The sequence below is a fragment of a genome, unplaced genomic scaffold (assembly GCF_019419815.1).
Source record: "Pyrus x bretschneideri cultivar Hongxiangsu unplaced genomic scaffold, Pyrus_bretschneideri_v1 Contig10, whole genome shotgun sequence".
NCBI lineage: Eukaryota > Viridiplantae > Streptophyta > Magnoliopsida > Rosales > Rosaceae > Pyrus > Pyrus x bretschneideri.
The window spans coordinates 9,866,451-9,881,061 of NW_025999391.1; the positions used below are offsets into that span (position 1 = coordinate 9,866,451).

A 14,611-nucleotide genomic window follows, 5' to 3' on the forward strand; every position below is an offset into this window, starting at 1 on the left:
TTCTGGCATTTCCGTAAATAATGCCCGTGTTCCACATTATACCCTGTATACTTTTAATTTTAATTTATGCCTTCTTGAACACCAAAATGCCTAGTGTTTCCCCCTACAGTTAATTCTATTGAGTCAGATGGATTGAAGATTGTACGTGTGCCACTTTCAAAGTAAATTTGTCATGTCATTTTGTCAATTTCTTCCGTCCGACTTTATTTTTCATTCCTTTCGAACATGTTTAATTACTTGATAAGAGTACGAGAAGGGACGGTAAGGAGAAGAAATGCATATGAGATAAATAACTTTCTTTCATTATTTTATGATTATTTTTTAAGTGTGTCTTATCGGCCACTTAGTACTACGATCTAACGGTATTTCTCTTCATTTTTAAGTGAGAAGTCTTATGTTCGATTCTCGCCAAAGGCAAATTTGAATCATATTATTGTTAGCCCATTGTGAGGTTACGCCTATTCCCCTCATTTTTAGTGCAGAAAATATCGTTTGTTCAAAAAAATGTGCCTTATCGAAAATCAATAAAACACATACTTTTTTTTTTATTTTTTATTATTAGTAAACACATGAATAAAAATAACACGCATTTCTTGCAAAATCATTCATAAATACATCTAAATAACACGTCTCAATAACAAAAACGTCCTATTGATTGCCGTTAAATGAACATATTAAATTTTGAAGGTTGTGTAATAAAATTAAATCAAACTCATTTGCCGATAATCCATAAATTGGGAAGCACAAGCTAATTAAAATACACTCGACTTGGAATAGCCTGACAAAGAAAACTATTAATTAATTGGGAGGGAGAATCTGGAGTTGGATCATTTAATTATTTAATCAAACATATTTTGTAATAAATTACATGAAGTGACCCAGTGTTAAGGGCGTGGAATGCAGCTCCCCAATAAACAAATAAGATGTGGGAGGTCTTGGGTTCGAGACTCTAAGCTGATGAGTCTGCTTGACTGTGGTCACGGGCAAAGTGAAATGCATAATCGTGGCTTGCCACCAATTGTCGGGTTCTTTTTACTTAACAACCTTGTATTGTATTGAAAATATAATGTTTCTACATTATTAATTTGGTTTAGTAATGCAAATATATAATTTAGTAACAGAATCGGTTACAGCTGTCTTCGTTGCACCTTACGCATCTAATTGGTTGAAATTTTCACCATGCAGTGACAATGGAACACACTGGACCCAAAGATTGATGCAAGGGGACTCTCTACTGGTCTTACGGATGTGAAAATTATGTCCAACTTTTTGGTCTATTTAAACACTATTGGCTCCTACTCAACACTTGCACAGCCACTGGTATTTCTGCTATATCTCCTACTTACTTATATCCACACAAATCTCTCTTCTCCCTTCTTCTCTAAATTACACTTCTGCAACAAGAGACCCTTTTGCTAAGCAGTTGTCCAGTCTCAATCCCTCTCCAGGAAGATGGCTGACCGGACAACTAACTTTAATACAGTCTCCAGCCAACCTCAAAAAACCATTGAAGACTTTGATCCCCCACAGAAGCCCAAAAGAAACAAGTATGCCTTTGCTTGTGCTATTTTGGCTTCGATGACTTCAATCTTGCTGGGTTATGGTAAGTAAATATGCTTCAAACTTTATTTTCTGAAGCAATAGTAGAGCTGGAGAGAGCGTTCGAACTCAGACCTAAATTTGATGAATAATCCTAACCAACGTAGCTACAATTATATTACATAATCTTAAACCGCATAATTTTGATGTGCCTGTTCAATGTTTTATGCATTAAAGCAATTAATGAAGGCTAATTAATGCTATTTCCAAAAGCATGGGAAGCACTTTTTTGCTTTGGAAACAAAGTGCACGTGTTGATGTTGGTTTTATCTACAGATATTGGTGTGATGAGTGGAGCTGCCCTCTACATCAAAGACGACCTCAAAATCTCCGACGTGGAAGTCGAGGTCCTCCTCGGTATTCTCAACCTCTATTCACTCATAGGCTCCGCCGCCGCAGGCAGAACTTCAGATTGGGTCGGCCGCCGGTACACCATAGTCCTCGCCGGAGCCATCTTCTTCGTCGGAGCTCTCCTCATGGGATTCGCCACCAACTACGCCTTCCTCATGTTCGGCCGATTTGTTGCCGGAATCGGCGTCGGCTACGCCCTCATGATTGCTCCGGTGTACACCGCCGAGGTCTCTCCCGCGTCGTCACGTGGGTTCCTGACGTCCTTCCCAGAGGTTTGTTTTGTTTGTTTCTGACGTTGTTAAATATCCCTTTCGTATATCAAGATAATCTTGGACATCGATATGAATTACTTTCGGATTGGATCCAATTCCTACCCAATTACACCCTTTCTTTGGAATTCCTATTAGGCACCAGGCTGGCATGTTAGCCAACTTTTTTGCCTATTAGGCACCTGCCTGTTAGGTTAGCTAATCTTGGATATTGTTGTTTATAAAATATAGTCTAACCAGATGCTCTCTCGCATCACCCTTTTCCAAAATGTTGTGACCGACTGTATTCTTTCAAAAAAGCAGATATTGCCCACTTTACAAACAAGCAAGAGCTACGAAGACAAAGTTTATCTTTTTTCCGTGCACTATTTTTGGTCTCTGGATAAAAGTAAAAATAAAAATAATTAAAAAGGAGAAAACAGTGTCCGGAATTTGTTTTTAAAGTGATGAAAAATTATTTCCATGCACGCTTTTTAACGTTTTATATAATCTTTGGTAATTTTAATTATTAAATTAAATAAATCAAAAGAAAACTATAAATAAGAATAAACAAAGATTTTTTAAAGGCGAGTATGCGTTATTATTTCCCTCGGATCATTTGTTAAAGGCTACAAAGAGTATGGTAAACGTTTGACTCTTGGCTTAAGTGTATGTATTGTAAATTGTTATCCGATTACCCCTTTTCTTTTGTATTTTTCTAACAATGGTATGACAAAGAAATAATATTTTCAAGAAAGTTACTTCAATTTACCTAGCTTTTCAACAACGGCAGTGCAACTTAGAACCTTCAACAAAATAAAAACTTAAAGCGTCGCTAAGCTAAATTATCATGTACCAAAAGAATCATCATAATCCATACAAGTATGTCATCATGATTTTTTTCTCTTTTAGACCAGTGGCCCATTGTATATTAACTGAATTGAATTTTCTTTTAAAGGTGTTCATCAATTCTGGGATATTGTTGGGCTACGTCTCCAACTATGCCTTCTCCAAGCTCCCAAAACACTTGGGGTGGCGCCTCATGCTCGGAGTCGGAGCAATCCCTTCCATTTTTCTCGCCATTGGTGTCCTAGCGATGCCGGAGTCACCTCGTTGGCTCGTCATGCAGGGACGGCTCGGCGACGCGACTCGTGTCCTCGACAAAACCTCAGACTCCAAGGAAGAATCTATGCTACGCTTAGCCGACATCAAAGAAGCCGCGGGAATCCCCGAGCACTGCACCGACGACGTTGTTCAGGTCCCTAAACGCAGCAAAGGCCAAGACGTCTGGAAAGAGCTGCTCCTCCATCCCACGCCAGCCATTCGTCATATTTTGATCTGTGCCGTCGGTATCCACTTCTTTCAACAAGCCTCGGGCATAGACGCCGTTGTTTTGTACAGCCCCAGGATCTTCGAGAAGGCGGGGATCACCAACGACGATAAAAAGCTACTCTGCACCGTGGCCGTTGGATTCGTTAAGACCGTTTTCATCCTGGTCGCCACCTTTTTCGTCGACAAAGTTGGACGGCGTCCGTTGCTTCTTGCCAGCGTGGCGGGGATGATATTGTCACTGATGGGGCTCGGCCTAGGCCTTACGATCATTGATCAGAACCACGAACGGATCATGTGGGCCGCCGTTTTGTGCATTACCATGGTTTTACTCTACGTCGCGTTCTTCTCGATCGGGATGGGCCCGATTACGTGGGTTTACAGTTCCGAGATCTTCCCGTTGAAGCTACGTGCTCAGGGGTGCAGTATGGGAGTGGCGATGAACAGGGTGGTGAGTGGGGTCCTTTCGATGACTTTTATTTCGTTGTATAAGGCCATCACGATCGGTGGGGCCTTCTTTCTTTACGCGGCAATCGCCTCGGTGGCGTGGGTCTTCTTTTTTATTATGCTCCCCGAAACTCACGGCCGAACCCTAGAGGATATGGAGGTCTTGTTTGGCAAGTTCCACAAGTGGAGAAAAGCCAATGCACTGCTCAAGCAGAAAAAGAATGTCAGTCATGGCGACGGTAACACTAACAACGGTCAAGTACAATTAGGAACAAAAGGGCAAGTTAATTAGATTAGTAAGTGAATGTGATCGATCATGTGGTGGAATATTCTACGTAATCCGCTAAAAATCGATTATATGTAACACGCACGATAAAAGTATGTTCCTCCTCTTACTCTGCTCCAAAGAAGGAGAGGGCAATCGACCTTAAGAAAAAAGAAGGATCGTGTGCAATAAGAAAACAGAGTTCAGATGAAATTCCATGTGTATTTTACAAGTTTGTCCTTCAAATCTGTTTTATTTGCGACTTTTATATGTTCATCGAAAAGCAATGAGAATATAGTTTCAAATTGACCAATTTTAGCAAAAGTTAATGAATGATACTAATTAGGCTTAAATGTAGTACTGGTCTCTAATATCATATTAGTTTCATTAGTTCTTGAACAATTGAACTTAACAATGTGTTTACCATTGGTACTTTACACTAACACCGTCTATTTTTCGGTTAAATTTAGAGGTATTGGGAATTTCATCCTTCATCACTAAAAATAAATTTAAAAATCAGAAATGAGAAAGGAAAAAAAAAACTTAAAAACCAGATTTACACAAAAAAAAAATTAAAAAAAAAAATTGAATACGTATGACTTTTTTTCGTGGTTCAATATGTGATTTGTTAGTTGTTTAAGTTCAATCACAATTCGATCTCCTACCAACTTTGACATCGCATTGCCTAACATTTAAAAGTTGTTAAAGTCCAACCATTTTCATTTTGTATTTTTATACTTCAAATTCATTTTGTTTAAAGTGTTTTTTTTTTTTTTTAACAAATGATATTATCTACATTAAATGGGAAGATGTGAACTTAACCTCACAATAGGTTAGCAATAATGTGTTTCAAATTTTTCTTTGGCGAGAATTGAACCTGAGATCTCTCACTTGCAAGTGAATAGTAATACCACTAGACCATAGTATTAAAGAGCATTTTGTTTTAAGTTTTAGATATTAATTTATAAATTTTCATTTGTTTTTGAGCTTCTTCTATTGTTTTTTGAAGTTTTAAGCTGAAGTTCTTAATATACCCTATAATTAACTGAAAAAATACGTTGTTAGTAAAAATGACCAATGGGACAACATAATGTTAAGTTTGATAACTAAAAAAAAATAATGGGAGAGTTCAAAGATTCAATCATAATACTATTCACTTTACCCTTTACTTTGTCCTTATCATTAAAATTCAAAGTTTTCAAGCTTTTTTCATTAGTTTTTCTTAAATTGGAAGTTTTAATGAAAAACTCGTGGTACTGTTCATTTTAACGAAAAACCACATTTTTACACTAAAAAGTCAATTATGGTACTATTCACTTTATCTTTTATTTCGTCTTTATCATTAAAACTCAAAATTTTCAAACTCTTTTTATTAGTTTTTCTTAAATTTAAACTATAGGTAAAGTTCAAAGGCTATTGTTACAGTATAAAGCCTACTAATTCATGAGTGATGCTATTTTATTGATATATTTATGGGATAAGGATCCTCTGTATGTTTATTTCGTACAAGATTATACAAGGCTTTTGAATTCTAGCCATCCAACATATCTGAAAGGTATTTTTAAAAAGTCCTTAATTAGTAGCTCATTTGAAAAGTGCTTAAATGACTTAAAAGTATTTTTAAAAAAAATATTTTTTGTTGTAGGCCTATTTGATTGAATAATCTAGAGTTTAGAGAGAGTGGGGTTTAACAATATTGAGAGAGAAGAGAGATTGATTTAATTGTGAGGTGTGTTTGACTCATCTCATTGTGCCTTTATTTATAGTAGTAGGATAGGTAAAACATTTCCCTTTAGGATTACAACATTGAATAGGTAATCTAGTCCTAATAGGAATATAAGATACATTTCCAGATTCCCTATGATTTACACAATCACATTCCTATTGTAAATATAACTGCAACATTTTTTAAACTAAATTTTAGTAAAAATAAATTTAATGTTTGAAAAAACACTTGAAGTTGCAAGAAGAATAAAATTGATACTTTTGCGGAAGCATTTTAAATGCTTTTAAAATTTAAAAATATTTTTTAAGCTGTTTTTAATCATTTAAAAACACTTATAAACAAGCGTGTATTGCACTCTCTCCATCTTTTTCTTCTCTACTCTTCCTCTACCACCACTGCAATTGGCAATTGCGTGTGTCCTCCGAATCGGCTAGATGCAGCTGAGTCCTAGGTCTGAAATCCGAAATCGCACTTCCTAATATACAGCCACCAAAATACAGGAGTTTCGCCTTTGATTTTATTATTATTATTTTTTTTTTTTGTTAGAATTTATTTTATTACTTTCTAATTAATTAAGTTGTAGATCAAATGCAATAGTCATGATCGAGAGTATTGCGCAGATCTGCAGGGGAAAAGTCATGCTGAGGACGTGCAAGATCACGTGGACCAATACTATTTTTTGCACACGTAAAATATTTTTTTTGGGGAGGTCAACATTTTTGCTCAGCATAATATTTATGATGTATGCTCGCCATACATCTAATCAATTGACACATAACTTTTAACCTAATTATAGTTAATTTTCATATTAATATTATCTTTTTAATTTTGAAAAAAATTAACTAAGATTAAATGAAATGACACGTGTCAATTATTTAAGTATATGATAAGCATACATCATAATTTATAATGGCGAGCAAAAATACTTCTTTTTTTTTAGGGGTGGGTAGAGCAAAGGGACAAAACTCCAATGATCACGTGGACCAATAGTATTTTTTGCACACGTAAAATATTTCTTGGGGAAGAGCAAAGGGACGAAACTCCAATAATTAAGAAAGGGTGGCGGTTGAAAATGAAAGAGATAATTACTTAGAGATCATACTTTTTAAATCACATCATATGGTATGATGATTGATGGATGAATTTTCATTTTAACGATATAAAAAATAAAAAAACTATCAACCGCTATATGTTTATAAATATGACGTAAAACTGTCAACCGGAAAATTTTGACAAAACCTTGAGCATCCATTGGTTTTTTCAGGAAGAATGTGGTTCAATGTCTTGAGATGGCAAAAGCTCAGACTTTCTGCCTTGAACGTGGAAGTCGTACTCCAATATTACAGAGGCTTACCGGGAGGAAGAAGATTTTAAAACCCTTTAGCGTTTAATCTTGGTTTTAAATGCTCCTTGAACGAGGCATGTTGTTTTTGGTATGTGAGGATGTTTTGATTATTCCATTCAAAATCTTGTTTCGGACGAATCTTTCATCATTTTCTTTGACATTAATATAAAATATTCATTCCTGTGTCGGTAACTTGAACTGCCGGTATTCGTCATTGGTTGGACGTCCCAACGTAATTACGGATGTGTATTAATTGTACAAGTAATTATATTGTTTAAGGAAAATTATATATTTTTAATAGCTCGTGTCTGGCCCCTACTATCCTAACTTCCTAGCTTCCTAGCTTCCTAGCTTCCTAGCTCTGCCACTGTTCTTTTGATGTTGAAGGTAGCGTAACTTATTGTCTGTCTGAGTTTTCTTTCTTTTACTATTGGGTGCATATGGCATTTTAATTTTTCTTTCATGTACATCCAAATGGATCCCAAAGTTACTTTTATACTTATCTATTTTTTTCTTGTGCTATTTTTGCATTTTTGTTTTATCTTATGAGAAATTTACACATTTACTTGAACAGTGGCAGAGCCAAAATTTTATGTGTGAGAGACCCTTTCACATATGTAGATAATTTAAACTCATAGCATGAGATATTAGAGGAATTTGCATAAAAATTGAAAGACCTTAAATTCATTAGAGAGGGCTAAAAATATTGCACAAACCCAAAAACCCAAGTATGAGGTAAAGAGTAAGCAAGACTTTTTATAAAATCTAGGCTAAAGCCAGGAATAAAAAAGAGTTTGGATTGAAAACACATTTGAATTTTATGAGTATTAGACTAATATGCAGCAACAACAACATATGTTATAGTAGCAAGAAGAAGAAAAAAAACCAGGATGGGTCAAAGACCATTCTGGTCCCTTAGTGGCTTCGCCGCTGCATTTGAACTCCTATGCTAACGTCTCTCCTTAGTTCCAGTTCCGGGTGGGGTTTAGGGTAATAAGAGTAAAACTGTTTACCTCATTGAAGTCATAGCAATCGTTGATGTCTTCTAGCACCATGCTCTTCTTTTAGACATTATTCCTATACTAAAACCCAAACTCGGGTGTACTGTTCATGGACAGTAAAATGGTGAAAATGCCCTTACAATGTTGTTCTGGCTGGCTTTTGTTTTGGCTTCTCTACAGTGAAAAGGCGTTTTTGCCCTTCCTCTCCAGCTATCGACCATCGCAGTGTCTTCTAGCATATTCCCTTTCTTTTCACTGTTTTTCCTTCGGTTGGTTTTCACTTCTTTTCCTCTAATTTGACTTCGTTTGTTTTGGGTTCTGTGGTTTTGGTTTCATTTATTCTATCTCCTTTCTTCTCTATTGTTCATCTCCCAGAAACCCTTCGTTCTCCATTAGCCGTTATCGTCCAACTCCGATTTAGCTACCCTTCGTCAACTCCATCTACTTTAACTTTCTTGCATATCTTTCTCTCTGAAGCTCTAAATTCTTAACCAAATAGAACATCGAACTCCTTGGTGGTTCCCATCTCTAGTTCGAGGTCAAGAAGCACTCGGTCAACGACATACCTGACGCCAAGATTTTGTAAGGTCTCAATATTGAAGAAGATTTCATACTCTCTTTGTCAACGATGACGACCTGACGCGGATCCTGTCCTGATTTGAAGAAAATTCTTCAAGCAACTTTGAATTCACGGTGAGTCCTCTTGCCCGCTCCAGAATTTGTTTGCGATTCTCCATTATTAACACTCGTTTTCTTGCTAGAAACCAATCCTATGACTTAAGTTTGAAATGCTATGTGCTTTTTTTTTTTTTTTTTTTTTTTATTTTTTTTATTCTTTCTAATTTTTAGCAATTTTTGTTTGGTTGTTAATTTCTTTTTAATTGCTAGCTAGTAGCTATGTGGGGTGCAATTTTTAGATATTCATTCCAATTCAAATATAACCTTCAACAAAGAGTAATGCGTAGACCAAATTTGCAAACCATACAACGTGTCACTAATAAGAAATAAATACGTTAATCAGCACTTAAGTAATAATCTAATCATCAACAATCACATCATACAGTTTACAAAATTTTGTATCCCTAGCATTAGTCTTCAAGAAATTAATGGATGCATGTCTCATTCATTGCCTATATATATCAACTAAAAATTCGAAAATATGATTATTTTTTTAGTCCATGTTGACCCTAAAAACTACGAAGCCAACGTGGTGCGCAAACCTAGTAATTAATAAGCTAACTACGTCCTTCGATTGTGTGCGGGGTGTGCCAACTCATCGGCCAAGTTCGGCCGGGGGGTAAAATATGTTGATGTGGCGTTGGGCGCTCTGCTGACTTCTTGATCTTGAGACTGCGGCCGAGGAAGGAACACTTCTCGGCCTTCGGGTTCTAGAGCTTGAAGACAAGGCTGCTAGTTCTGCGAAGTTCAATATCCAATTGGGCTTTCAATGTGCCGAATGTAATAACCTGTAACACTTCACTTCACCGAGAAGGCTAATGAGATGACCTCTACCAATAAGGATTTGAAAATCCTTCTCGACCAAGACTTGGATAAATAACCAGTCGACCTCGACACAGTGATATTTATCCAAACTGAAGGTACTCCGCGGTCGGCTGATTCTACGGCAACAGCGCTGTTTATCCAAACTGAAGATGTCACCGGTTGCATTCACAGTGCTGTTTAACCAAATTTAAGATGTGTTGGTGGAAAAGAAAAAAAAATCTCAAGGTTGTTAAGAGGTTTCGCGTAGAGCAAGAGTTTGAGCAGGGCAGTTTGTGTGTTGAATTTGAGAGCTCGAATGATGCACTCCCTCTTCTATTTATAACAATGAAACTAGTCCTGGCTGAGTTAGAACCACACTTGGATTAGGACTCCTTATCCTGATCTAACTAGGACTAAGCAAATCCTAATTCAACTGGGACTTTGAACCCACCTTCATATGAACCAAATTCATTCCCTAACTCACAATGCCTTCAGCTTTAACACCTCTGGTGGTACAAGGATTCAACCTTCGCCTTTATCCAAATCCATCCTTCTTGCAAAATGACTCGACCGAAGCTGACTAGACAACTCCTGGTGCCTAGCTGGCCTATGATACCTTCGGAAGACCGCCGAACCAAGAGTCTCAGCCCATTTTGTTACTCTTAGCCCAAATTCTCATTTTGGGCCTAAACATTACCTCCTCGCTTCTGAGGTCTTCGACCTATAAATCTTTGGCCGAATTTCGACCTTGAAGAAGTGAAATTAGTATCTTTGGAAGACAACGAAAAGTTTCGAATATTCCATCCACTTAGGTGCATTTATGAATCATGATCACACGATCTTAATTTTGTCAAATGCTTTGCCATGTGGCTACTCCTCAGCCTACTCGTCTGTCATTAATAATGACCCTTGAAATGTGCAACCATTGAAACATCTCTTCGCCATTAAATCCGTCGTCACACATAAACATGCATCCTCAAACCACGAAAACCTCGATCCCTTCACCTGGGTCTTCTAAATATCCATCATGATTATCAAATTCTTTGGTTTATTTTACCCCTTATTAAGAAAATCAAACGGTTAATCTTCATTCCAAAATGCCTGTAAATACCCGGCTTTTTTCCATTCAAACTTTACGCTTTCAAAATTTTTGAATCTTTATTCCCATTTGCTCTTATAACCCAGAAGATTTCGAAACCTAGAAAACTTCTAGTCCCAGAAAATTCCCAAACCCAGAAAATTCCTTGAGTTCTTCAACAATGGCTTCCAACACTTTTATCACCAAGCTTTCTGAGGAGTGCACCAAGTGCAAAGACTTCATCGACCAAAACGCTATCAAGACCTTACAGTTTGAAGGTGATTCAATTGTTTCCTACCAAATATTGGGACCTCTTTTCAAGGATGTTATCCCAAAAACCATTACTGAAATGCTCAAAGCTCACTGCTTGAAACCCTTGCTCCAGGGGTATGATTGGTCGAAGTGGGATTCAGCCAGGCCTCAAGGAGCTTAGCCCTCGACCACTGCATCCAGGGCAGCTTGGGTCAAACGAATGAAGAAATTCTTTAGCACATAATGGAAGACTCTTGGCATTTATGACGCTATCAAGCTCTCAACTATTGAGATTATTATGGATCGGGAGCTTCTCACGGCAGCCCTGAGTTTTTAGTATTCGGCCACCAATACAATGGTACTCTCTCTCAGCCCCATTGGCTCGACCGTGCTCAACATATCGGCCATCCTTAGCACTTCTCCATCTGGTCTTCTAGTTGATGTTGTCCTTCTTGGGTATCAATTCGACTTAGACCTTAAAGCATTATTTGAAGAATGTGTCGTCGAAGCCCTAAAAAAGAAAGACCAACAAACCCCAGAAGAAGAAGTTCAAAAGCTGCACAAGAACTTCTTTAACTATAACACTCTCATCCACCACTTTGCTAGCCGAGGTGAGTAAGACCTACAGAAGGGGGAACATGAAGCCTTCATATTCTATTGGTACAACAAATTTATTGTTTGTACCAAGTTGAATAAATGTTTGATCGAAAAAATGCTAGTGGTACACTCTAGCTCTTAGCTCGGCCATCCTCGCCAACCTCATAGTTGTTTGGCCAAAGTGACCGTCACCAAAATCGACCCACACCAAAACGGCCTACTCTAGGTTTTCCAGCTTTGGCTGCAAATCTACTTTGCCACCTTGAGGCCAGAAATCCCCAGCTTGAAAACCTTTGAAGCGCTAGGTCTCCAATTAGCCTCTAGACCAGCTCATCCTCACTCGCCCGAAGAAGTTTTTAAATACTTCTTCAGCCTAGAAAATCTCTCTGACGATGAGCTCTTGATCTGCCATCATCAAGAGTACCCTTCTTCCATCAAACTTCCATCCTCGGCATGGGATGAGACCGAAGATGCCGATCTTTGACAAAATTGGGGGGTGTTCGTGCTAGCTCGCGACCTTCTTCTCGGCTGTGATGCTCGACGCATAAGTTGGGAAGTCTACCACCCTCACTTTACTGCTGAGCAACTTCGCTACCTTCAAGGATGCCCTGTGTCTGTACTCACCTCCCAATCTTTTCTAACTCGAGAACGTTTCTCTGGTTTATTAGAAAGAGAGTGTAAAAAGGTCGAGCGAGAATTTCAAGAAAGGTGCACGAAACTCCTAATTCGACCAAACGTCCCTGAAACTTACAGCACTAACACTTTTGTTGAATTGTGGAATGCATACATCCAAGAATTTTTTGGCACATCAGTTGAGGATGTTGTCAAAAAGATCTTCAGCGACCGTCCAAAGAAAGCTCCCGCCCCAAAATCCAAAGAAGCAGCCCAAGGTATATGTCCTTTAATTATTTCTCTCTTGCTCAAAATTTTTTATCCTAATGTGAGTTTATTTTCAGTAAGTCGTCCAACAAAGCGGGTCGACACGGCCGCGACAGTTACAACAAAAAAGAAGCATGCTCCTCCAAAGAAGGCTGCAACTGTTCGAGCTTCCGCGACCTCTCTTACCCTATTGGCGGCCATTATTGTACCAGTCACTCCGAGCAAATGGCCTTGCCCAGAGATAGGAGCGGCTGGTAATGTTGCCCTACCCTAAAAACGCATAAAAAATAAGGCGAAGAAAGGGGAGCTAGAGATTCTTGTGATCCCAAACCAAAAAACAGGGGCAACAGCTTCTAGCGTATCTCTCCCTCCCCCTGCCATCGACATCTCAGCGAGAGAATCGTAAAATCCTCCGATGGCTCAGACGACTGAAGTTCCCCCCATTGTTCCCACCGTGGTCGAACTAGTCGTCGTTCCATTGGTCGAGGGGCCTGTAATTCCGGGGCCAATTGTTACTCATGGGGTCGTCCTAGTAATTGCTGCTGTTGAGAAAGTGGCCACTCTGGCCCAGAAAAACCCATCCCCAAATCCAAAAAAAAAAAACCAATAATCATCGTCGAAGAAGAGGTACGACCATTTTTGTCGGTAATTTGCTATTTAATTGGATTTCTCAACTAATGAACAACCATTTTCTGTTTAAGAGGACGAAAGCAAGGAACCTTTGTTGGTGAAGTGCCCTTAACCGACTAAGCTGCCACCCATCATTCCTCAGCCGATGATCGAAACGGCTGGCCAAGTCAACTGTCGAGTATGCACGCGGGGAATGAAGCTGCACCTACTGTCTAGACGGAAGCGGCAGTAGAGATGCCGATTCATCCCTAAGACCAGAATCTCAGCATTCCTCCACAGGATGTTACTTCGGCCTTCGTAAGAACCTTCATTACCCTTCTATTAACTTCCTACTATAGAATTCTAAACCAAAAAGATATTAAATGTCAAGTGCCCAATTACTCGTTTCATCAAAAATTCTATGCACCAAAGAGTGTTATCTATATTTCCTGGCCACCTCAGTGGCCGTCGAACGTAGATAACCTTCATTGCCACGGGAATTGAGAAACAGCCTTAAACACTGGCTTGGCCATTAACCTTTAATGTACTAGGGAAGATGGCCAAAGTCTCTTCTCATTAGGTTTAAAACAAATTCTCTCTGCTATCTTTTTACAATTTTCTTTTTTAAAAAAAAAAAAAATCTTTTCAAGTGCAACCTTTATAGGAAATCAAGCTCGATGCTCTCATCTCGAGTACTTCTAGAGTGGTCGGGCCATCTGGAACGTCGATCAAGCCTTCCACAATCGCGGTCGAATCTAATACCTTCGCCAAGTTGCAGGAACTCCTATTCCTTTCGTTCTCGCAAGTCCTTCAATGTAAGGGCCTCGACTTCGTAGATGAGTGCCTAAACAATCTTGCAGCCGGTGGCTTGCTGAGCATCGAAAGCGTCGTCCACTTATCCAATCTCCTTGAGCAGACTCGACAGTACTTTACTACTTTTGAACAGGCTCTCCGAGCCGAGGACGACCTAATGGCTATAAAGATTGCTCATGAAGCCAATCGACAGGAGGTTGAGGCCATAAAAGCAAAGAAAACATGGCTGGCCAACCTCGATCATCAAATTATCGAGCTACAATGTCAAGTCATCGAACTTCAACAACAAAGGTCCGCCGTTGCTTCGGATCTCGAAAAGGATTTTGAAGCGAATAAGGCTCGACTAACAGACTTCAAGGCTGGAGCAAGGCAGAGACATCAACTTCAGCTGGAAAAAAGAACAAGGCAAGCCGAAGTCACAATAGGTGAAGTAAAGTGGTTGGAACTAAAGGCCGCTCTTGAAGCCTTCCTTCCTTCGATCCCTTAGGATTTTGGCTTTAGGAAATCTTTTGTAACTTCACTTGTATGCTTGTTTTGCAAAATTAATGAAATGAACTTTTTATCCTCGCATTTCCCAAGTGACTGGATGA

The 14,611-nt window shown here is 38.7% G+C and overlaps 1 protein-coding gene across 1 annotated transcript; it reads left to right on the forward strand.

Moving 5' to 3' along the window:
- The first annotated feature begins 1,294 nt into the window (after positions 1–1,294).
- LOC103964420 (putative polyol transporter 1) lies at positions 1,295–4,548 on the forward strand. Its single transcript, XM_009377352.3, has 3 exons — positions 1,295–1,603; positions 1,876–2,222; positions 3,157–4,548. Exons 1-3 carry the CDS (start codon positions 1,453–1,455, stop codon positions 4,264–4,266), a joined length of 1,608 nt encoding a protein of 535 aa, XP_009375627.2. The 5' UTR covers positions 1,295–1,452; the 3' UTR covers positions 4,267–4,548.
- The last annotated feature ends 10,063 nt before the right edge of the window (positions 4,549–14,611 follow it).